Genomic DNA, 24,069 nt, shown 5'->3' with positions numbered 1-24,069 from the left:
CTTCCATTGAACAGAGGGCACCGTAATGCAAAACATAACCTTTTTTTGTTTTCCCTGTCTGTTTGTACTTGTCATAGTTCTTAGCGGCATGTAAGTTGAAAAGCTATGTAAATATTTCAGAAACTGCTAGCTGGAAGGGGTGGTAACATATGAAAATGTGGTTTCCTGATCTCCTGAGTTGTTGTATTATTACTGGTAGTTTTATCTTATGGAAGCTATACGCATGTTTAACTGTGTTGAGATACAAAACAGTTAAAATTAAACTCTTCCCATGTGTTTATAAGGAAAATTAAACAGAACAGGAGAAGCTCTGAATGCAAGAAGACTTGAGGCATGAGATGTCACATGAGTTTGGGTTTAGTGTGCTTATTTAATGAATATGTGGGTTTTCTGTTTATTTTTTGTTGTTAAGCAGTACTGCCTTTAATGGTAATGAATTATTACTCCTGTAATAATTTTGAAGTCTGAGTGTTTATTAGAAACTCTGGTTTCTAATTGACGTAATTGGGGGAGAATTATAAATTGAGGGTTTATCTTTATTTGATATTTGACTGGTAAGATCTGGAGGGGGGGTGCAGTGATTATGTACAAAATTTACTGGATACAAATTTGTGTTTTTTCTGGTTCAGTTCAAAATACTTACTTTGACTGCTTGAGGGATTGTTTTGTATGGATTATTAGTCAGCAAACTGACAATATATCCACTCTTGTGAATAAACAGTAAATAAAGGAGTTCTGGTCCGCCAGGAGCCAGAATCCTTGTAAATGGAGATGTTTCCCTAAAACTTACATTGTTACAAATCAATTGAAACTGTGTTTTCAGTAATTTTGAAAGAAAACACTGTTCTGTAATAGTGTTAGTCCTGTAAGCAGTTTAGTTTGAGAGAAGCAAATTGCTGTGTCAGCATCATTTTGTTTTCTATATCACGAATAATTAGCTTTATTGGGAAATGAAGCCCTGCCCCTTAGTCCTGATATTCCTGTTTCCAGGAGTGCACTGCATGTGCTCTATTTATTAATGTTTTTGACAATTAAAGCTGCAAGACCTCTAATGTGTGAGTGAATTATGTTGGCGGCAGAACCAGATGACTACACAAAGAAATGGTATGAGTTAAGGTTTTTTTTTTCTTATGCAGAAGTTATAGAACCTCTAATGCATACCCTTAATATATTAGGTAAGAGAACAGGTCTGTAACGTGTTCTTTCTGTACTCATCTTAGGCTCTATCTTTTAGCTGATTGTTTGTCTTCGGTTCTAGGCAAACAGAATTTTTGGTTACCAACAGAGGCTGCCTGACATGGCTGAGTTCAGGAAGGTTTCACTGTATTTAATGAGAAATCGCACCTGTGGAATCTGACACCTAAATGTGAAGTTTAAACAATCTTTTGAATACTTTCAAATGCTAATTTTAATTTCTCAGCTCTTCATAAAAGAGAAACAAGAAAAGCTTGTGAAACCAAGAAAATTCTTTTTAAGCACGTTGTATCTTTCAGTATGTTTTTATAGGCTTTCGTTTGAGATGTAATAATTTTAAAGCTCTTTGTGAAACAAGAATGAATGACCACAAAAAAGAAAAGAAAGTAGCATTTGCGATAACTGCTTTGTAAGTAACGATACATCTGCAGGCTTTTTTTTTTCCTCTCAAACTTCAAACAATTTTCTTCAGTTCTCAAATAAAGGAAGTGTTTTTTCAGTTTAATGAATTATGGTAATACTTATGGGGTTGGAACTGGCTGATCCTTAAAGTCCCTTCCAATTCAAACCATTCTTCGTGTTACTTCAGTATTAAACTCGTTTTGGGGGAAAAATACATTTTTGCTTGTTTGGAGAAATGTAACTACTAATTGCAAGTATAATTTGATAGAAATACCTCTGAGGAGAAGGAAGTACTTGAGCAGGTAGCGTGAAAAGCTTTTCAGTTGCCTATAGATGCCTTATAGGGGAAGGGCTGTGATAGTGAATTTGAGGAAAAATCTTGTGCTGGTAACAGCTGATATGTATTCATAAAACCCCTTATATCCCTCCTCTCACTGTTTCTGGTTTTGTATTGATCTGCTGTGAAATCAGGCATATAAACATACTTTTCTGCCTGTTGGTTGTGCTGTGGTTTTGCTTGTTCCTCAAACTACAGTTCACAGAATCACAGAATGGTTGGGGCTGGAAGGGACCTTAAAGACCATCTAGTTCCAACCCCCATGCCATGGGCAGGGACACCTCCCACTAGACTAGGTTGCTCTAGTGTTGTTAGTTGATTTCTGTCCATAAAATACCTATTTCATAGCCAGATCACTTCTTTGGGATGGGTACATCTGTGCTCTCCTAATTTTCATCAGCATTGTGGATGCCTGAATGTGGTAGGGAAGCAATAAAGCAGGGTATGGAGCTATACTGTCCTCTGCTCCTTTGTAAGAATTGTTAAAATTCTTTGGTCTGATGAACTGATGGAAAATGTTACTACTGTTCTTGCTATAATAGTGTTATGGCTGTTTCTATCGTGGATAAAGAGGATTTTCAAGTGGGTGGTTTTTTCTTCTTGCCTTTTGTGGTGGAAGAATAAAGTCTCTCTGCTTTGAAACATTAAGACTAGGCCTAGTGATGACTCAGGATCAAACATGAAATTTCCTCTTGTTTTAGAGGGAGAGCTGTATTTTTTGCATGGTTCAAAGAATTAATGTCTATAACTTCAGCATATAATAGTTCTGATAAAGGAAGGTTTTTAGGTTCAGCACAGCTGCTTTTCATCAGATGTGGAGAGACAAGCAACTATACCCTGAAGTTTTCACAAGCGTCCTTTATATCTGGTGAAGACTAGATTTGGTATTTCAGATACATGAGTGGAGGAAATAAACAGTAAAAACTCATGACCACTTTTAAGGCTTCTTTATGTATTATAAAATATAATGAAGTCATTACTTTACTGCAAATATTATGGAAAAAGAATGTAATGCTTACTCATACTGTAGGCTTACCAAAATTTAAATGGCCATATTGAACTGTTCTTATTAAAGGAGAAAAATCCTATAAACATTCAGAATATGCAATATTTAGTCTTTTAATTCGTGATCTTTTTCTCACCTTAGTGACAGGATGAGGCCTGTGTTTTCTTTCATTTCTTTCTCAATCTCATATTTAAGTCCTGTACTTTTTAGGTGTAGAAATCATGTTTTTCTGGGTTATCACATTCCTGTTTAGAAATGTTTGAGCTCCCAAGGAGTGATACTGTCATACATTATCAATATCTTCTTTTTTTTTTTTTTTTTTTTTGTGCTGCATGACCCAGTCAGGTTTGATATGCATGTTTGTCCTCTTTGTAGGGAACTGGTGGTACCAATGCTGTTCTTTACCTCAATACAAGATACACGTGCATTGGTAACAGAACAAATTTGTCATCCTAACTGGTCATTTGAAACTTAAATTAGGCAATGTGTACTTAGAAAATCTTCAGGAATTTAACAAGAGAATGAATGAACAAGCCACCAGTTTTTAAATCACAAAGCCATCTTTTTTTCTTCTTCCCTTTATCTCTACCAAAACAGGAATATCTGTCCTTATTATGTTTGCAGAGATTTGTCTAACTGAAGAAAGATGAAATGATTCTGTTGAGCTTTTAAAATGTGAGCGTTGGTTAAGAGGATTTTTGAAAAAGTCATTACCTTCCTGAGCTGGTCATTAACATTTTCTTGGTCTGCATCTTTTTTTTTCTTCTTAGAATTATTGTCAATACCTACTTATTTTGGAGTTAAGGGAGCGTGACATACCTGAAATGGTGAAGGTGTTCATGTTATGCAAGCTGGTGAGAGCTGGATAAATGTGTTCAGAGAGCTCTGTGAAAAATCTGCCCAAGTCTGCTTTGGTGCTCAGCAGGGCTAATAAACATGGTTGGGTTCAGTCAGGCTGGACTGGCAGAATGAATCCCAGGTTTTCCCTGGAATTTCTGGGAGGAGGTGATGTGTTTTGCTTGTTCTGATAGTGGCTTGTGACAGTCTTCAGCATTAGTTCTGTAGTGTTTACTGGTTTGTTACCCTTTCAGCAGAAATGACTAACCCAACGATGTACCCAGATAAGGGTGCCATACTCTGATTCTAACACACCCAAAATACCCAAAAACACCCATGAAAATGCTGTTTTACTTAGATGCCAGTAATGTAGAACTTTTTTTTTAATGCCTCCTGCTTTCTTCGTAGCACTCCCCCTTCAAAGGATGCCATTTCCTGAGGTATGCTGAAGGATGCACAAGGTATATCTAAATGTCTGAGTAGACCATCTCTAAAAAGCAGACTTCATTTCGGGAAAGAATTGTCTTTAGTTGTTGAGGGTTTTTTGCTTTACAGTGTGAAATCATTCGGAGTTACTTCCTGCTGGTAAACTCATGGGTTTTTGTGACAGACACCTTAATATAAGGTTCCCTAACAAGAAAAGCTGTATTTCAGGGGAAAAAAAAAATAATGTGGGGGGAAACAAAGCAGTTTAGAGAGCTATACAGAGATTATGGCATTCCATTTTCTTGTATATAATACCTTCTTTGCTCTTGAGTATCCTGTGTAAAGTATTCAGGCTGTCTGGATTTGGAGCAGAGGGCTGAAGATACGTAAAATTGTCAGGAGTGATTTTCCCTTTGACTAACTCAGGGAAGTCTGTAATAAGCCCTTCTGCTCTGTTTTTGCACAGTCTGTGAGATGTGTTTCAGAAATGGGTAAGACTTTTTGTTTAATAATGATCAGTGCTTTCTTTTTAATTTAAGTCACAATACCTACTGAGATCTCCTGCTTGTAGGCTGCACGGAAGGCTTAATTTAAGTAGGAAGCGTGCTTTTTCACATCTGAATAATGGAAAGAAAGTAGTCCCTCTTGTTTTTCTTCCCCTGAACTTTTTCCAGATAAATCGATGACCTAGAAATGAGGGGAGGTAGTGTTGAGGAAATAGTGCACTTAAAGTGAAACTTCTTTTTAGGGAGGATGTTTAATAAGTGAAAAGAATGGTGGCAAGGTGTGGTTCCTTTGTGGAAAATAAAAGGGGGAGGAAATGCCTTTTGGGGTCTGATAGATAACCTGAAGTATGAAATGCTGCTTTGTCATACAGCTTTCAAAAATAATAAAAAAAAACCTGCAAAACTTATGTGATGTGCTTTGAGTCTTTAACTTTAGAACACTGCTTTGAAAACTCATGCAAAAATACAGCATAAGAGTATATGCATTAAATACATTGATATCAGATCTAAATCTCCAACCTAACTGTGTAATATTAGGGTGGAGATCCCCCCCCCTTTTTTTTCTTGGATTTAATCCATATCTCGGTTTATAATGTGGCTTATAAATTTGGTGTTTTTGTAACTAGAATTTACAGCTACCAGTAAATGGGGAAGTTTCTCCTGATTGTTCTGTGCTTGTAAACACTGGTGCTGTAGTGCATGCAGGCAAGGTGGGGTGAATTAGTCTGAATGTACAGACCCAAGTAGTCAACCCTGCATCTCATACTCCACTGTATTTTACTATTACTGCTGTTTACTTTCAAATTTTACAATCTTTACTACTTTCCTGTGGAGTTATATAGTAAAGTGCCAACTGAATGAGAATTCGGAGGATGCGTAAGATTTCTGGGCAACTCATCCTATGGAGAAACTTTTTCGAGTCATGACTGTTGTGCAGTTGTACAGCAAAATTGTGACTACTTTAGATGTGTAAGTTCATGTTCAGTGTTGTTACTTCTCTGATGTGAAGAATATTTTCACATTTCTGTAGCTAGCTTTTGTCACGTTAAGCAGAGCAGTCACCTACTTCCTCTCTCTCTGTATCTGATAGTTACTCTTGTCTGAAGACAGCCTGAAAGGGCACACAAGCTTGTTTGCCCTCTTCAGTGGTGGATTTATATTATATGGCATGATCTGTCAAAATATGCAAGTAACCTGAAAGTCTAAAATTGAGTGTATTTTTTTAACTGGGTGGTGGCAATGTGTAAAATTGAAAACAAGGAAAACATCTTAAGTTTTAGTGATGCTATATCACTACTCCAAATTGTGTTCTCGAAGGGCTGGCACTGAACTGTGGTTGTCAACAGAAGCCTGATGTGTAGCTGGGTCTCCTTGATGGTCTCGATTATCTGTTTTTATTGTATGAGTAAAAACAATGAGTTTATTAGATGGCCAAAAGTCATTTAGCGTGAGGTCTTTAAATATCTGAGAAATGACAATAACGAGCTGTACGTAATGTTTTTAGATAGTGCAGATGGTTTTGGAGCGTTTAAAATATCAACAAAACTGCTTCATAGTTGAGGCATATTGCACAAAACCTTTTATAAAATTGGTTAAAATTGCTCATCAGATATCAGAATTACATACATGTATGTACATGGAGCCTAGGCCTTTCCGGAAACCATACAGAAATTAAATTAATGCTACATTTAGAAAGGACTCCTTTCTAGCCTTAGCAGTTAAACATAGTGTTTGTAAGAGCACAAGTCAATAGAAAATACGCTTAGTCTGTAGCATGCTGTTGCAGAAATGAAGATTAAACAGTGAGCTGCTTTAGCCATCATCCTCCTGCAGAATATAGCCAGAAGGTGAAGTAATTATTCCCTTTGGCTCAGCACTAGCAAAAATGCAGTGGGAATGCTGTGTCCACCGTGCAACCCATGGAGAAAAGAGATGCTGGCAGACAGAAGAGAGTCCAGAGATGCTGCTAAGGTGACTAGGGGCTGGAGCGTATTGTATTAGAAGAGACCGTGTTGTTTAGCCTGAAGAGGGGGCTGAAGATGGATCTAATAGCAGCTTTCCAGTACCTAAAGGAAGGAATTTTAGAGAAGATGGAGTCTGACTCCTGTTAGGCATGCCTCCATTAGCAGTGGAGTTGGGCAAGTAGAAGGGATGGTTTTGAGTTGCCACAGGAAGAGTTCTGATGGGATGTAAGTGGGGGGAGTGAAAGCGGTAAAAATGTGAACCCATTGCCCAGAGAGCAATCTGACCTTGGAGACAGTCAAAACTTGACTGTATAAGGCCTTGAGCAAACTCAGCTTTGTTTAGGCAGCTTTATTTTAGACAGGAGCTTCTATTCCAAAGCTCAGTCTCCAAAGGCACTTCCAATCTAATTATTCCTATGATTCTGGTGCATCAGTTGGAATCTTTGTTACTGTTATGGTTGGTTCTGCCCAAGTGCATCTAGCTGCACATCATTTCTGTGGTTCATACGGTTATTCGACAGTGGTGAACCACTGAGAATAGAAAAGTGTTGGGTTTTTTTTTGGACTCCAGGATTGGACACTTTTATGCAAGCTGCAAATTGGTATTGTTTGCATGGAATTAGAGCTACAGCTCCATTCTGAGCATTTTTTAAATTGTACAACTAGATGACTTTAATAAGCAGCCCTGAATAGTACAGAAAAAAGTCATGCATATATGCTAACCTGAGGACTGCACCTACCTGTTCAATTTTTTGATTTTTAAAAAACAATATTGGAAGAAAAAAGCCCAGAATTATTATTTCCTTTCTGAATTTAAAGAATGATCTTTCCTTCATTTCTGCATTTAATTCTTTTTGGTATTTAAATAAACCTCCACTGTCTTTTTGAAAAATATGCAGTTCTGGAGTCAGTATCCTGATAACAGTTGCATCAATATTGAATACATACACAAATTAATTCCTAATTATTAATATTTTTTCTTCTGATAAGTTTAAAAGGTTTTTTGTTCTTTTGACTGGCCATATACTACGACCACTGATTTACTGGAAGTTACTCTAGATATAATTTGTTGTTCTGTGATAATTACCCATGTTCAAGTTGTCGTTTGAAGCATGGCAGCGGTTGAGTTTCAAGGAATGACTGTAAGACACTAACATGAATGAAGACTTTTTTTCCTGATTGTCTGAAGAACATTGCACCCACGTCTCAGCCTGAGAAAGAAGCTCATCCTTGGAAATTTCAGTCTGTATTATTCCTTACTTAAAGTTGCTTAATAATATTAGATCTAACAGCTACTGTCTGTTAACAACAACAAAGGTATTTTAAGCTATGACTGGAGTTACAGACAGCTTTTTAATGCAACTGTTACATATTTAGATTAATTTCAATGACTTTTAAAGCATCTCCCATTTTGCTTAATGAAGGAAACTGCAGGTCTCAAAGTATTTTCCTGTAACTGTCTTAAACTATTTTAAAGAGAACTTTTAAAGGCATGAACAATTTCAGTGATAGATTTCTGAACACTAAATGTATATGTAGCTTGCTCTATTTGTAAGTTTTTGAGTTCTCTTTAATTTGTTGCTAAGTGGGCTTGTGTACTGAGACTGTTATGGATAACATTGTTCTTTCAGTTTTGTCACCTCTTATTTCTATATATGTAAATACATATTTTCAAAGCTTTTTATAGATTCTGTACATCTCTTTAATACCGAAGACTAATATCTGGTGTTTAGACGTGCACTGACTGCTTTTCTAATAAATTAATATTTATAAATACCAGTGGTAGTTGAGATTTTTCAACTGGATCTCTTTTCCATTATTTGGCTATTAACTTTCTGATCTTTCACAAAAAACTCCATGAGGAGTTTTTGTATATAACTTCAGGCAAAGGTGTATAAAGCTCTTGTTTAAGAAATATGATTAGAGTCATCTATCCAACTATCACTAATGCCATATTTCTATTCGGATCTGATTGCCTTTAAGTTAAATACTGTTTTTCGGATACGAACATCTGCCTTTTGCGAGTACTGTTTTTTTTGCTAATACAGAAACTCTGTAACACATTGGTCAAGCACTTTCTTGAAAACAGATCATGGAAAGCAAAAGTAATCATACTTGACTATTATGGGAGTGTAGATATCACACAGACTGCACAACCTTTTCAGAAGGGAGGGAGATGAGTGTGCAAAGTGCTTTTGCTGATAGGTACGGAACTCTTCCTTGTTCACAGACTTGAAAAATCAGTTTGGTTTTGATTGTTAAACTTGCGGCCAGTAAGCCAGTAAATTTCTGTCTTCAAGTCTTTCTTATTGCTTTAGTAGTGTTAACAGCTTCCTTAAGTCTCTTTCCTATAAATAGGAGGTACTGACACGCAAAAATGGGAGAATGAATCCTTTCACTCATGCTTTCAAGAGGATTTTGGAGGAGGTTTTTTTAACATCGTGGATTTTTTTGTTTTTAAGCTTTGAATCTTAAGTTTTCTGCTGAAGCATCTAATCTGGATTTTGAATCTTTAGAATTCCAGCATTCAGCTGATGCTAATAAAAGCTCTTGCCAGGTCCTGTGTGTCTGTCTGTAAACTTGATAGCCTTTCCTTGATTTCTTTAAAACTTTGTAATCATTTCTTACACCCAACTCATTTTCCTGCATTAAAAATATTGCATATATAGAAGGTTGTTTGGAGGACAGCAGTAGAAGGCTATGAGGATAAATTATCTTGGATGTCTTCATGGAGAGATGTGTCTTAAGATGTCTGGCTCCATTGTATCTAGCTAATTTGCTAAGAGGTTTTTTCGTCATCCTGGATATCAGGTACATTGGCAAAGCATACTTCATTATAAAATGCAACAAGTTCATCGTTCAACTGCTATAGACTTGTTGCTCTTACATTTAGAAACTATAGAAGCTATTAGAAATTGAAACATTTTGGTAAAATGAGCTTGTCTTGACCACGGTCCAAGTGTTCAGAGAAGAATATGATAAACGTAAATAGATAAATTGACTGCCTTAAATAAGATGATCAGCAGCTGGCTGGGGGAATAGAGGGAGGAGGAAGTGTTTGTGGATTCTGGCACTTAACACTTTTATGTTAGAGAAAGTAGGTGAAATGTTACATAACTTTCTGAATTACATGTAGACTTGTAATGGTTGGAAGGGACCTCTGGAGATCACCTGGTCCAACCCCCCTGCCCAGCAGGGCACCTTAAGCATGTTGCGCAGGATGGCATCCAGGCAAGTTTTGAACATCTCCAGAGTAGGAGACTTCACAGCGTTCCTGGGCAGCCTGTGCCAGTGCTCTGTCACCCTCACAGCAAAGAGGTGTTTTCTTGTATTCAGCTGGAACTTCCTGGGTTTCAGTTTGTTGCATCTTGTTCTGTTGCTGGGCAGATCTGAAAAAGAGTCTGGCCTCATCCTCTTGACATCCTTCCTTCAGATACTTACACACGTTGATAAGATCCCCTCTTTCTTCTCTTCTCCGAGCTAAACGGGCCCAACAGAGCTCTCAGCCTCTCCTTGTCTGTAGCTGCAGTGCTGTTACTTTTTTTCAAGCTTGAAATGAGAAAGGATAGAGAACATTTCTGGGATGATTATTTAAATAGTGATGTCTGATACTTACTGATTTTCTTAAAAATAAAAAAAAACGAGAACCCCCATATTTACATACTGAACTTGAAGCACTATGACGCCTTTTAGGACCTTCTAACACCCCAATCTTCAGGTAGTTTATTGTATTTATGCATCACCATCTGCATGGTTTCCTCTGAGGTAAAGAGGCTGGAATGAAGAAGAGAAGTAGGCTGTGTATGGCCTACGGACAATTTTTTGTCCTTTAAAGATGTGCTTGTTTGCAATATATGCCCCAAGGGACAATATGTTTGAGTTCTTACCATAAGTCCGTTGCTTGCTCAGAATTTCTTCTAATCTATAAGATGTGTTGATCATCCCTGTTGAATTTTGAAGATAAGCTGTTAAGCTGTGAATTCAGCTTTCCTAGTTACTGTAATGTGAGGGTTGAACAAGTAAATTAACATCTATTTTTATCAAGGTAGGATCTGAACTGACATCTGTAAGCCACTCTCTGAACACTGTCCCCAACTCTGAGGGAAGTGTGCTAGATCTTACCTTCCTCTTACAGAGCTCATGAGGAGGATGCAGTTTTTTTTTGTGACAAACACTTTAAGTAAACATCTGGCTGTGTCGGCTAGGGTTCCCAAATGCAGGTTTGTTTGGGTACAGCCAGCTCCAGGGCCATTGTTGTCACTGCCCCTGGCTGAGATCTGCAGCTGGTGAGCCCGAGGGTAGCACCCATGTGCAGCGAGTGCCATGCAGTGCTCACTGTGGTTCAGGTAAATACTTGTCCAGAGAAGCTTGCTGCTAATCAGGAAAAAAGGGTGTGGAAATACTTCGAGATAAACGTCAGGAAATGCTGCTGCAGAATACCTGGCAGAAGTTTGTTTACAGTTCCTGTGAAATTCTGCTGTGTGTCATATTTGGTCAGGAAAAACATCGTCTTACGAGCTGCCCTAAGTGTTAACCGTGTCCTTTAGCACGCTGACAGGCATCTGTGCTCTATGCTCAAGTGAAGCAAATCTGATTCTTTTAATTTTTGGCATTTGCATTGTTATCTTTATTCAGTGAACACATTTCTCAACTTGACCTTGCTTCACAGTGACTGAATTCTGTACCAGTTACACCGTCAGTCGCTCTGAGACTCACCTGAACGTTGCTCTGAGGAAAGAGAGTCAGAGTCTGTGCTCTTTCTGAAGAGCCATCCGCTGCAATTTGTCCTGAAGTTTTATTTATCATAGCTCTTCGTATTCCTTTGTCATTTTTTCTATTGTTTTCTTGATTTGAATAATTCATTTACTTCTGTAAAAGGATTTACTCCTTTGGGCCTAGGTTGTCCTTAATACATTTTAAGCACAATATTCCATTTAGTTCTTGTATTGCCTGAACAGGATGAAATTGTGTGCTGCCTTGGGCTGTTTTACCAAACCTAGTTACTTGGATAATACAAAACAGTTTTTCAAACAAACTTTTATTTTCAGGCTATGTCATGAAAGTGGCAGTATACTTTCAGATTAGATCATACATGACTGCAGATTATTTTAAGGTTTACATATCGAAATACAAACTCTCCAAGAACTTTTTCCACTGCTTTCTAGTTCATCTATTCTTTGTACCTATTGCTCACCGATAGTTATGGCTAGTTAGATGTTGTAGATGTTTTTAACAAGCTGTGAGGCGATGTGGACCAGTAATAGCAGAGAGGGTAGAAGAATGCACTGTTAATTGAGGTAATGCAGTCCATAATTCATGGCCTGTTAATTCTTTAGTGGGGGAGATGTGCCATGACTTCAAGTTGCTTTCTCTTTCAGTTCAGTAAGTCACCATATCACTGTTTTCGTAGGAGAATGCAGATGGCTTACTTCTGCCTTGAGACTAAATAGGGTAGAGAAGTGTGGGGAAAAGAAAATTCATACAGGCCAAATTCTTGTAAGAAGTTTGCATTTGCATGTTGTTTTAATCATGCCTCACTTACCTCTTGTAGCTGAAGAATTATATATGTTATTAGTATTAACAAAGTCTGCTTTTACCTTCACAGATAAATTTGAGCAATTTTGGGCTATAAATCGAAAGCTCATGGAGTATCCTCCAGAAGATAATGGATTTCGATACATCCCATTTAGAATTTATCAGGTAGGACACAATGAAATAAAACCAATTTTACCGAATTGTTTTACTAAGGTGTCAAATATCATTGTCTTGGCTTTTCAGACTTACACAATCCCTTTTCCAACATATGGTAAAAGTTTGTATGAATTAGTAAGGACAAGATGGACTGTATTTATTCTAATAGGTAATTACTATTCATTGTGTCATAAGTGTGTGATACATGAAAATGTGATAAAGCTGGTTAGAAGATTTATAAAAAACGCAAATTGTCATTAGAAGTAACTGCTAAATATGGAGACTTTGAATGCAAAATGCACTTTGAAAAGCCTAACTCAAACATTTGAAGAGCAAGTTTTTCCCTTAACCACTGTGTAGGTTGCTTTTCTTGTTGGCATTACAAGGCAAAAGATACTGCATGGGTCTTGTGTCTGATTCTTACCTTTGTCTTTTAACTGTATACTTTAAAATACCAAACTAGCTTTGAATATTTTTTCCAATTTAATACACCAGTGCTATTTTCTTAATAGTCTTTTGGGGGGCACATTCCTTGGAAACCTTAAAATGTTTTGATGTCCTTTTAGTTTTTATAGCATTATGGTCATGATGAGGTTTAGAACTAAGCATGTTTAGAAGCATGTACAGAATATCAATTAAACAATTCTTCTCTGATCTGTCTTTTGAAACATTATCATCTATTTACACTTGAGTTTTGCAACTGTCACTGTAAAAAAGTCTCCTATTCATAGCATTAAGTGGTGTGATACTGCTTTATAACAGGTTTAATGACTCATTAAAATATATAAAGCTATATAGTCTTACTGTGGGACTGAAATAATTTTTAATGTTAGATATAAGATATTTACTGTCATAGTGAAACTTTAGATTGAGAACGGAAGTCAGTTATTCTGTCAGAGATCATAGCAGATGGCAAGGTTAGTGCAAGTATCAAAAGATGTATCTGGAAAAGCAGTTCACTCACAGCATTTTGTTTGCTTGACAACTAAGTTGTTTATTCTCCGATAGCTTTTTTTTTTTTTTAAAGTCTGTTTATAAAAAACACATACATGGGCATGCAAAGTGGAATTTTGTTGTTTGAATAAGGTAGGAACTTCTAAGCCATGGGAGAAATTTTCTGTGATATCACATGATTTCGTACTAATAAAGTTTACTTAAATATTAAAAAACCAGTAATATCCGTGCCTTTAGTCAGTAGTACTTATCTTTATTCACGTTGCCTTTTCTATCGGAAACCCTTACTTGCTATAATTTAAACTCTAAATGCCTAATTAAGATCAGAAGCTCAAACATAAATAGAGATGGTGCTGAGACGACCTTTGAGAAGGTTGCTGTATATTATTTTCAGTGTTACTGTTCTTAACATTTCTAAATATTTTCAGTGATGTTCCCTTTTTTTTTAAAGGTGGATGCAGGTGTTTCTAGCATCTTTTGTTGCTTTGTGCACTGGTTACTGCTTATCATAAAAGTGAAAAAGTGAAAAATTCAGAGAAAATTTCAGAAAGCTCTGAGAACAATTAAATTATAATTTGACTCCAAACAAGGAGGTAATTTCTATAGTTTTAACAAATTTACAGTACTTAGTGACAGACTTGCATGTGTGGAAATAACTGAATCAAAATACTCTTAAGATACATTTAACCCCCACCCTGACAGCATTTACGTTATTTTAATGGTGGCAAAAATCAGCTTTGCATTCTAGTTGGTTGCTTGCATATTCCTACATAAATACCCAAAGATCGGGTTAGCCTGGATTTGTAATAATTAGGCTTTCATTCCTTATGTATTTTTACATCACATTTTTGTAGATAAGTAAACCTATGTGGGTGGGTGGCAGGAATTTAGTAGACCTTGCCTTCAATGGGGGGAGAGTTCCTCCTCTTATTCTCCACACCTTCTATTATCCCAAAAATATTAGAAGAAGAATCTGTGAAAGGAACTGCCTGCATTGTGTTTCTTGGCTGTGTGAGGCAGATGAGTTTGTTTTCCTTCAAAGAAATGTGCTTAGATAACAGTGTCTAAGAAAAATGAGTTTTTGCAGCAGTTAAAAAAGACATGCTGAAAATGCATGCAATAAAATGATCTGACATGCTTTTCAGTGAAGGCCTGATATTTTCAAAACTCAAAGGCTCTTTCATTTGTAAAGCTTGTGCATTAAAATACATTTCTAAAGAATAATATGAATCATACCTCGTGTGGTATCCAAATCTGATGGTATGTGGGGGAGAAAGAGGTGGCAAAAATACGAACATAATACTTGAGTAAGTCAGAACTAAACTAACCACAGGTAATTTTAAGCCTATGTCCAGCACCTCTTTTTTTTTTTTAAGAGCAGAAGCTAAGATTGGACTGGAATCCTTGCATCTACCGTAAAAGATGAAGAAAAAGACTGTGTCACTAACTATCAGTTCAAATGCAGTTTTAACTTAGCTGTGAGATTTTGAAGACTTTATTACCAGTTATCGTAGTCTAAAGGAACTTGCACCAGATGAAGCTTTGACATAGGAGGAATTTTTTTCTACCAGGGATGGCATAGAAATAGTGATTTTTATTTTTTTTTTTTGTGACACTCTTACTTCAAGGTGTTTAAAAAAAAAAAAAAAGTGCCCCACATCACTTCAGAGGTATAAGCTGCTGTCTTCAAATGAGTTTGCACAAAAGCTCTTTTATCTGATAGTGCTATTGAATGAAGTGCCTTTTCTACTTGTTCTTTACTATTATTTTCTTTTATTATACATTATTCTTTTATTCTCTCTTTTAATGTTTTCTGTATGTTATGCATTTGAGTGCTGCTTTTCTTGTGCAGTATTATAGGTAGTTTGACCTGAGGACTTCTTCCCTGTGCTTAAGACTGGTTGGTTTTGCACTGTGTAATTGGACAAGAGATGTGCCGGTAGGTAGCAGGAAGTTTTCACTGCCCTGCAGTTGGACCTCTGACTCCAGGCACTGGAGCATATTAGTCAGGCACTGGAGAGGAGTCTCTACGTGCTGATGGAGACTACTCTGGTAAACCACGGTGTGCTATCTAATGCTGCAGATGGGAGTGCTCTCAGTCTCTCGTGTCGGTGTTTTGTGCCTGGTTTGTACTCATACCTGAGTTTTGATCTCTCTGTCACGGCAGCCTGCCCGCACTCTCCCCAAGTCATGCTCATCCACTTGTTCCTGGTTGTTCTCTCCCTTTTGCTTCTTGTCAATCTCTCTTTCTCTGGAGTCTATCCTTCAAGTGTATAGGATGTAAAGTTGAAATAGCATTTCATTCTCAAGAGTAAAATCAGAGAAGTATGGAAGAAAATGAAATAACTACGACAAGTTCTTCTGAGCTTTTCTAGACTGTCACTTGGCTTAAGGCAGGATAGTTACTGGCTGTTCGCCAGCCCAAAAGGAAATCTGGGATTGCCTGATTGTTCCTTTATTTGGGTACTGGAACATGCTATGGTATTGAAATGACCTTTTCCTTTGCCTCTGTTTTCTAAGGATTTTGGTTAGGTTATTCATTTTTATTGCCTAATTGAACAGTAGGCTTAATCTTTGAACAGATTTTTCCGATCTTAAGTCCCATAAGGTGGTGTGATTAAACTTTGCAGTGATGAATTGTTATGATATGTAAGCACTTTAGTAATGTGCCTGAAATTTGCCATACTTAGTAATACACTGGTTAAATCAAACATGTTGCTCTTTATGTCAAAATTGCATCTCTGAGATGTCTAAATAGATTTAAATGTCTACCACGTCCTCTAAAGGAGGACATGGTAGATGTGAGGGGGGAATTAAATACTTTAAGACTTTATTAATACCTGGCTCTATAAATGAATTGGAAGCCCAAGCATGGCCCTTTCCCAAACAAGGAAAAACTTTTTATTACTATTTCCACATAAATTGCATAGCTCAAATGATCAATTCAAAGCCAGTAATTATACAAATCAATATCACAGTTTGGCTTCTGTAATGACAAGCACCCAAAAACTGATCAAAACCATTATTTTGGAAGAATATTGGATCCACCTGTAAAGTTTTCAAGTTGAGCAAAAATGAACCTGTCCTTCTATACTAATTATTTAAACTTTTTTTCCTTTTGAGTGAAAAACCTCATTGCATTTCAAGGTTGAATTTCTGACTTCAACACCAGTTTCTAGATTTTGCTTTGCCTTCCACCACTTTAAAGCCTTCTGACTTTCTAACCTCTGAGTTCACTAACTTAGGAGCAATTTGAGTAGCTTCAGTTTCCTTTGATAAGGTGAATCAGTGGAGCTCTCTAACCTGTCATCAGAGATCGCTTACCAGTGCTGAAGTTTTACAGTCTTTTTAAACACTAGCTAGTATTATGATAATCCTCAAGATTGGTTTTGAAGTTAGGGAGAAGCAGAGGCCATATGTAAAGTTTATTTCTGCAGAATTTTAGGTCAAAAGCACTTCAAGTGTTGGTAGGATAAAGTTAGTTGCTACTTGAAATTGCAAATCTGAAAAGAAATTATGACAGGAGGTGAAATTGCAATGTCTAGTCAAGCAGAAGTAGAAAATGTAACTGCTGTCAACCTGAAGAGGGCAACACAACACAGCAGGTTTCAGCATCTCGTTGGCTAATACAAAAGTCTCTTGAATAGACTTCTGTGTAATACCTTATTGAGCTTTATATCTTAAAAGTAATGTTAAGTAGTAAGGTTCTTTTTATAAAGAACCTGATGAAAATAGATCAATCTATTTCTTCAAAAATTTTCTTTTGCAGAGATGAATGTTGAATAAATAGGAAAATAATGTGAAACGATGGCTGATTTGTGTAACAGGGCTGTGCTTGACAAAATTTCTGTGCTGAAAAGAAACACTGGTTCATCAACAACTGAGTACACGGAGTGACTTATTTTAATAGCTGGTGCAGCACTGAAGAAACAGTATCATATTTTCACCAGTTTTAAACTTCTTCCAAAATTAAAGCTCTAAGAATGAGAAAGTTTTAAAGCTTTGATGGATCAACCTTGTGTATTTAATAATCTGTGTGGCATGGGAGCTGTCAATCAGAGTAAAAAAAAAAAATCTGAGATTAGAAACATCATTTGTTTTCAGATATGTGCATAAAGTTTACGTACATGTGCCTGAGTTGTCTGTAAAACTGTCAACCTGACTAGTTCAGAGCTATTGTAGAAGTTGTGTAGAGCATAAGGAGGGAGATGCAGAAGAGGAGGCTGTAAAATCTGAGCCTGGGCAGTTGCCCTGAGCCATGGCTCAACTGTTACCAAGTTGGATAGTTTTAACCTAGCTCAGGCTTGTCAGGAGGAGCTACAGTAATACTTCTGAGCTGAATGTAGATTTAGTTTGTATATGAAGACTAAAGAAGCTTTGCTTGTGTGAAAAATAGCTTTTTGAGGTCCTGAATTAGATAACTAGTTTAACCAATATTTAGGAATTAGGAATATGTTATTCGTATTGGGGAAAAATGGACAGTATTTAAGTCTCTTATCAGATATTCTTAGGTTTTAGAGGAATCTAGGTGTGTTGGAGATCAGAAGTATCCCAAAAATGACAAATTCACTTTGTTTAAATAAATAATTATATAGATTTTGTTGTTAGTAGAACATAACTAAAATAACATTTTTAGTTGTGGTGCGATAATTAACATTTTTGGTAGGGGAAAAAATGTCTATTTCTGATTTGAAAATGCCTTAATCTTTCCAAAATGTCTTATGCACTTACTAATCATAAATCGGTAGGTTACTTTTTCAACAAACTGGTTTTGCATAAAACTTAATTTGTCGTCTTTTCTCAGAGTTGGTTTATGATAATGAATTCATAAATAAAGAAGTTTATGTAAATGATCGTGCTGCTAATTTAAACTACGAGGTTTGAATTGTTGTGGCTCTATTTCCCTAAACTGTTTTATTAAAATAGAGTGCTTGTATATTTATGTATCATCCTAAATTTGTAATGAAAGTTAAACGATGCATGCAGTTTTTAAAAAAAAAAAAAAAAAAGTTGCGCTTCACCTTAACTTTGAGTAATTATTCTTGAAAATAGAATATATTGAGAGGTTGCTATGAAGACAATAAGTGAAGCAGTAATGCAGTTGAATTAGGTCTGTCTAGAGTTACTGTTGGATTGGCATTTAAATGCAATGCTTTTTAGTATATTACTGCTTTTTAATGATCATTAATTCTGATCATTTATGTGGTCGTTCTTATTTTATAAGGAGGAAACTTTATCTCCTGAAATTTGTGATCTGTAGCCACACTCCTTTATGATTGTCACTTGTACTATGAAGTAATACCAGGGAAAAAAAATCTGAACTGCTTTGCATTCGGAAAATGGGAAAAGCATGTATGGTTCAGAGGGATGAAGAACATAATCTTCAAGGAGTATTTTTGTGGCTGTGCAGTGTATGCTGTACCTATTGCATAGGAATAAAGCTAAGAGCCTAATGATGATGCAAAAAGTTAACTCTGCATTTGTCAGTGTCAGTATGCCATCTTTTTTTTTTTTTTTTTACCATTTAAAGAAAAAAAAAGTAGAATTTACTTTTTTTTTTTTTAAAGGCAGGTTAACTTTTGCACAGAATTAAGGATCAGGAAATACAGAAAGTGTTCACTTTCTACTTCAAAAAGTAGAAGTGTCTGAGATCTTGCTATGCTTGATGAAGAATTGCTTCTAGTTGATAGTTATTGTGGAAAATTGAGGAGAATTGTTGATTTTAATGCTGGAAGTAGATTGACAGTATTGTGTGAAGTATTGTACTATTCAGTGCTCTTAAGCAAACAATCTAACATTGGCTTTTGTGCATGTGAATCCATTTCCAGAGTTGTTTGCTTCACAGCTAGTCGATACTCAGTTGCTTACTTCTATGTGAGGCTTAGCTCTGGATATGTGAAATCACAGGGCTGCAGCTGTGAAAAGCACTATCATTCAACTTTTGTGCTGCAGATATTTTACTAATTGCAAATATGAGCCCTTTTCTGGGCAGGAGATTTAATACTTCAAGGCCATGCTTCATTGTAGAGCTCTGTCTGCTCAGCACTCAACAAACCCGTATCTTGGAGCTGCTTCTACTGTTTCCTTTCTGTTGCTCTCTGACCTTATCGACTGTCGCCTGCTGGCTGTTGTATGTGAAATCACCCTCTTGAGTCTTGACTTTCTCCTCCTTCTAGGAACAGTGCAATTTACTTAAGGTTAAATACTACAAATTCATTTGTTTAGATAATGTAGAGCTGCACAAACAGATTTTATGGATCGTTTGAAGGACCAAGCTACAGACAGAATGGTATTTAACCGTGCTTATTCGGCATCCTGACATGAATGTGAGTGGCACTTCTTGTAACTTATTGTATGGGACTGGTAATGGAACTTATGGTAATACATATACACTTATTAAAAATGACCTACAAGGTGTAACAGCACATATGCTTTAGATAGTGCTTGTCCTTTAAAAAAACAACAAACAAACAAACAAAAAAAACCACACTGATTTTAAGGACATTCTGCACTGTGATTTCAGTATCCCAAACTGTGTCTCTTTTTCTTAAACCCTTCTTGTAAAGCAGCTGGATGAACATCATTTTTCAAACCTTTGTTCCCTTTTTCTTCCAGCACGTGCTGCATAGTTTTTATAGCATTACAGATGTGCTCTTTCCCTGTCAGAAATATTGTAGTGCAGATGACAATAAAGTGCCCATAAAACACGAAGCAGTTTGGGGTTTTAGATCATTGTGAAGCAAAGCTGCTGTCTCTAGGTAAGAATATTTTGGACTACAGCATGTGCCCCTTTTAGTTCTAGAGGTTTTCTACCCCCTCTGGCAAGGTTCATTTAGTTGGATATATTTACTGTGTCTGCAGATGAATTTTTCAGGGTTTTTCATTTACTTTGCTACAGTTAGGTGGCTTAGAGATCTTGGTCCTTTCACTTTGGTAAGAGAGAGGTTTCCTCTCTGGAGGTCTGTGGAATGAATGAATCTGTTCTTAGGGTCTGTGTGAGGAAGGCCCTTTAGAACTAGTTATTAGCTATTACTAATGTTCCAAGCAGTGCTTTAAACCAAAAAGTTTGGACTATGCAAGCTCTTACAGCCAGTCCTTTTTATGTTGCTGCCTGTAAGAATAAGACCAGGTTTCGGACAATCCTAAATGCTTAGGGTTTTCTCAGGTCAGTACACAACATACTGCATTGTCAGAGTCTGGTTTGTAACTGAATGCATCCCAGATCAAATCTTTGCTGCATATTTTGTTTTATTGTGGTCTTTATCTTTTGACATTGATTGGGGAGCGTCCTTGGGGAGAGTTCTTCATCTGTTCAGCAGAACAAAAAACAGAGGGCTGGCCACTTCAAAACAGGGTTTTTAACAGCATAGTCAGTTACAAATCTTTTCTGAGTTGTTCAGGATACAAATGAGTATTGATAAGGGTTGAGTCTCCTTCAGCTCTTTACTTATTAGGGAATATCTTGCAGACTTACAGGAGCCTCTTCACACTTGTTAATTATTGCTATATTACTGAAAGAAAGAGTAAATTTGTTCTTCCATAGGTAACTTGGCAGTTTGCAAAAAGATTTTCTATGGACATGGAACATATTTCAAGGAAGAAATACTGTTAAATAATCCATATTTTCCAGCAGCAATGGAACAGGAACCAACCAGCTGCAGACTTGCTTGGAAATAACAGTTTTAAAATGAAGTGGTGCTGTCAGGGCCTTTCCTAACTTACACAGTTTGCAACCACTCTTACACCAGGTAGACTCAAGTGTATCCTGTGGGACTGAGGTCCTACGATGAGAACTCTTTAGAGAATACCTGCTTGAGTTGGAAAATAATATAATCACTGAACATCTTGCAAGATTCTGTTACTTCGCATGGAAAGGTTCCCCTAGATAACCTGTAAATTCAAAGAATGCAGGAAGCTCAGCAATGGGCCCTTGCAACAAGGAAGGCTGGGTGGCGTCCTGGACTGCATGAGGAGGAGCGTTGCCAGCAGGTCGGGGAGGTGATCCTTCCCTTCTGCTCTGGTGAGGCCACACGTGGAGTAGCGGATTCCTTGGTGCAAGAGAAACATGGAGCTGCTGCTGCTGGAGAGAGTCCAACAAAGGGCCGCTAGGACGACTGAGGAAATGGGGCATCTCTTCTGCATAGTGAGATGTGGTGGAATGGACACAATCAGTATAAACAAGATGATGCATCTTTAGAAAGTGTTATAGAAATGGAAACTAAGCCTTCTAACCTGAGGTGTTAGAATTAAGCAAATACATTAAATTTTGTATCACTTGAGTTTGGTAAAAGGTATCTTCTAAGTAGGCATCTCTTTTTCCGATTAGGAGAACATGTGAAAGGAGTCGAGCTTTCAAATGGTTTTCTTGGTTGTAATAACTGATTTTGTTGCTCTTACGTAAAGTTTTTTCTAAAGGATTTGTAAGGAAGCATGCTGCCAATTTAAATAATATGGAAAAGAGAGGTATTTTAAATGATTCTTTCATCTTTTGGAATGATGAGCCAGTAAAGGACCTCAACAATGCGTGTGGGGAAAATTAACCTAAATAGTTGCCATATTTCTCTGTAGGTTTGTAATAATGCTAAATTATTGTTAATTGTGTAGGAAGTTAGGGTAGAACTGCGGTTGCTTCATGCCGTGTGCTTTGCTCAATGAAAGGCTTCAAGAAAGGTATGAATTGTTGCCCACATATTATTAGGAGAATAGTCCTTAACCTGTTCCTTGACCAAAACCTGTTCAATATTGTTTTCTAGGCATAACTGTAATATGCCCTACGACGTAAAATTTTGACTTTATTTCAGATGTGTTTATGATTCTACTTGTGGCTTTAATTTAACTACAGTCTCAGCTAAGATACTAGTTAGTTTTGACATAATTATTACTTGTAACAATTCCTGTCATAACATTTGCCACATAACAGACCATAACAAGTTTCAACTTCCACCAAAGGAACTCACTGTATAATTGCTCTTGCTTTTAAAACCATGATCATTAATATTCAAAAACTAGAGGTATTACACAAATTGTAAATACTTTGAGTGTTCTTAAGGATAATAAAATTTTCAAAAGGTTTATTGAGATTATTGCAGGTCATAATTTTAACTGCAAGTTTATATTTTCTTGATCATTTAAATTACGCAAAAGTAAGAAAATCAATTTGGAGGTTAATTTGGACACATGCTTTTATAGGGGAAAAATGTTGATCCACTGAGTAAGTTTGTGTGTCCTACATGGTATGCATTCTTTTAATAGGTTATGTTATTTTCATAATTTTACATATAGACTGAGGAATAAGAAGTTTTAAGGTTGTATCCAAATATGTTTTTCAGAACTATATCAAAGTGTACATACAGGTATTCATAGAATTATCTTTAGCTTCAATCTAGTGATGAGTTTCTGCGCTACCATGACTATTAGTGTGAATTGTATATACAAAGCGTATCCCAAATGTTTAATCTTTTGATTTTGTTGCATAAGTCTTAAAAATTTTAGGGAGTATAAAGTTCCTGCTCATCACCATAAAAATGTCATGAGGGAAACCAAAGCTTTCTTTTCACCATTTAACTGCTGAAATCCTAATACAAACTTGAGGGGGAAAAAAAATAAATGATGTATTTTTCCTATAGATTGTAATCAGGAATATACTGTAATTTCTACAGCCACTGAAAATATGTAATTTGTTAAAAATATATTAGGGACGGGACGAGTAATTTGATTTATTCTGTGTGTCAACTTTACAACTAGTCCTGCAACCCCTATCACATCCTGTCAGTGAGTCAGTTTTTCTGGTAATTCTAGATAGACGTATGTTGAGCACGTTTACACTCCTTCCTTTCATCTTACGGTTTTTAGTTGTGGACATAGAAAACCATTACTTAGCTCTTGAATTCAAAGAATCTTGATTAGCTGTATTTTGTAATGTGATGTATGTTACACTTGAAACTGTGACGTGACATTGCAGGTTAGCAGGACAAAATTCTGAAATCTAACAAAGCAGAATGAGCCTGATTCAAAGCAAAAATAATAAAACCAGCACCATAAATAGGAAATGTATTAGTTGAAGTTTGCTTTTTGCAGAGAGTACTTAAAGAAATACTAGAAATAGTCTTTTGGTTTTGTTGTGGGTGGTGTTCCAGTCCTAATAACTTAGAGAGCAAGTGAAGTGGAAAAGTACACAACAAAGCAGCAAGGTGTTTGGGGTATGTCCTGTATAGCTTGGAAGATCTGGGTTGCAGGACAGGGGAGGTATGATTATAGTGTAAAGATAAATCATGTCATTGTCTTGTGTCATAATACAAGCTCAGAAAAAATGCTGATGAAATTTGAAACGTGACAATTTTCAAGCAGATAAAACAATAGGTCATTTCCTTTTTCTTTTTTTTTTTTTTTTTTTTTTTTTTTTCCTGTGCATACTTTGGTTTGTTGAGCTAAAAAGCAAGGGTCAGCCTGCTGCTTTAGGAAAGAAAGTACATTGATGGAGTTTAATAGATGATTCAGGAAGAGCAAGTTCTTTGAGGCTGCTTGCAGTGTGCTTATATATGCATGTGTGTATGGATATTTCTTACTGAGTTTAACTTCAGCCTGTTTTTCATATAATCATTGACTGCTTATGGTAGGACTTGTTTTTTTTTTTTTTTTTTATTATTTTTTGCTTTTATTTTGGAGGAAAAGAGTTGTACCTCTCATTTAGTATGTTTTACAGGGGCTCTGTGGATGCCTGTTGCAAGCTACCACTTAAATGTTGAGAATGAG

The 24,069-nt window shown here is 36.5% G+C and overlaps 1 protein-coding gene across 1 annotated transcript in view; it reads left to right on the top strand.

The window, feature by feature from the left end:
* The window catches only part of ATG5 (autophagy related 5), a 78,745-nt gene that overhangs the window by 19,155 nt on the left and 35,521 nt on the right, over nucleotides 1-24,069 (top strand). The window contains exon 6 of the mRNA XM_084284118.1: nucleotides 12,278-12,372. Coding sequence (XP_084140244.1) covers nucleotides 12,278-12,372 — 95 coding nt within the window. The remainder of the gene's footprint in view (nucleotides 1-12,277; nucleotides 12,373-24,069) is intronic.

This window comes from Netta rufina (genome assembly GCF_964035555.1).
Source record: "Netta rufina genome assembly, chromosome: 3".
NCBI lineage: Eukaryota > Metazoa > Chordata > Aves > Anseriformes > Anatidae > Netta > Netta rufina.
This window is presented reverse-complemented; position numbering and strand designations above follow the sequence as displayed.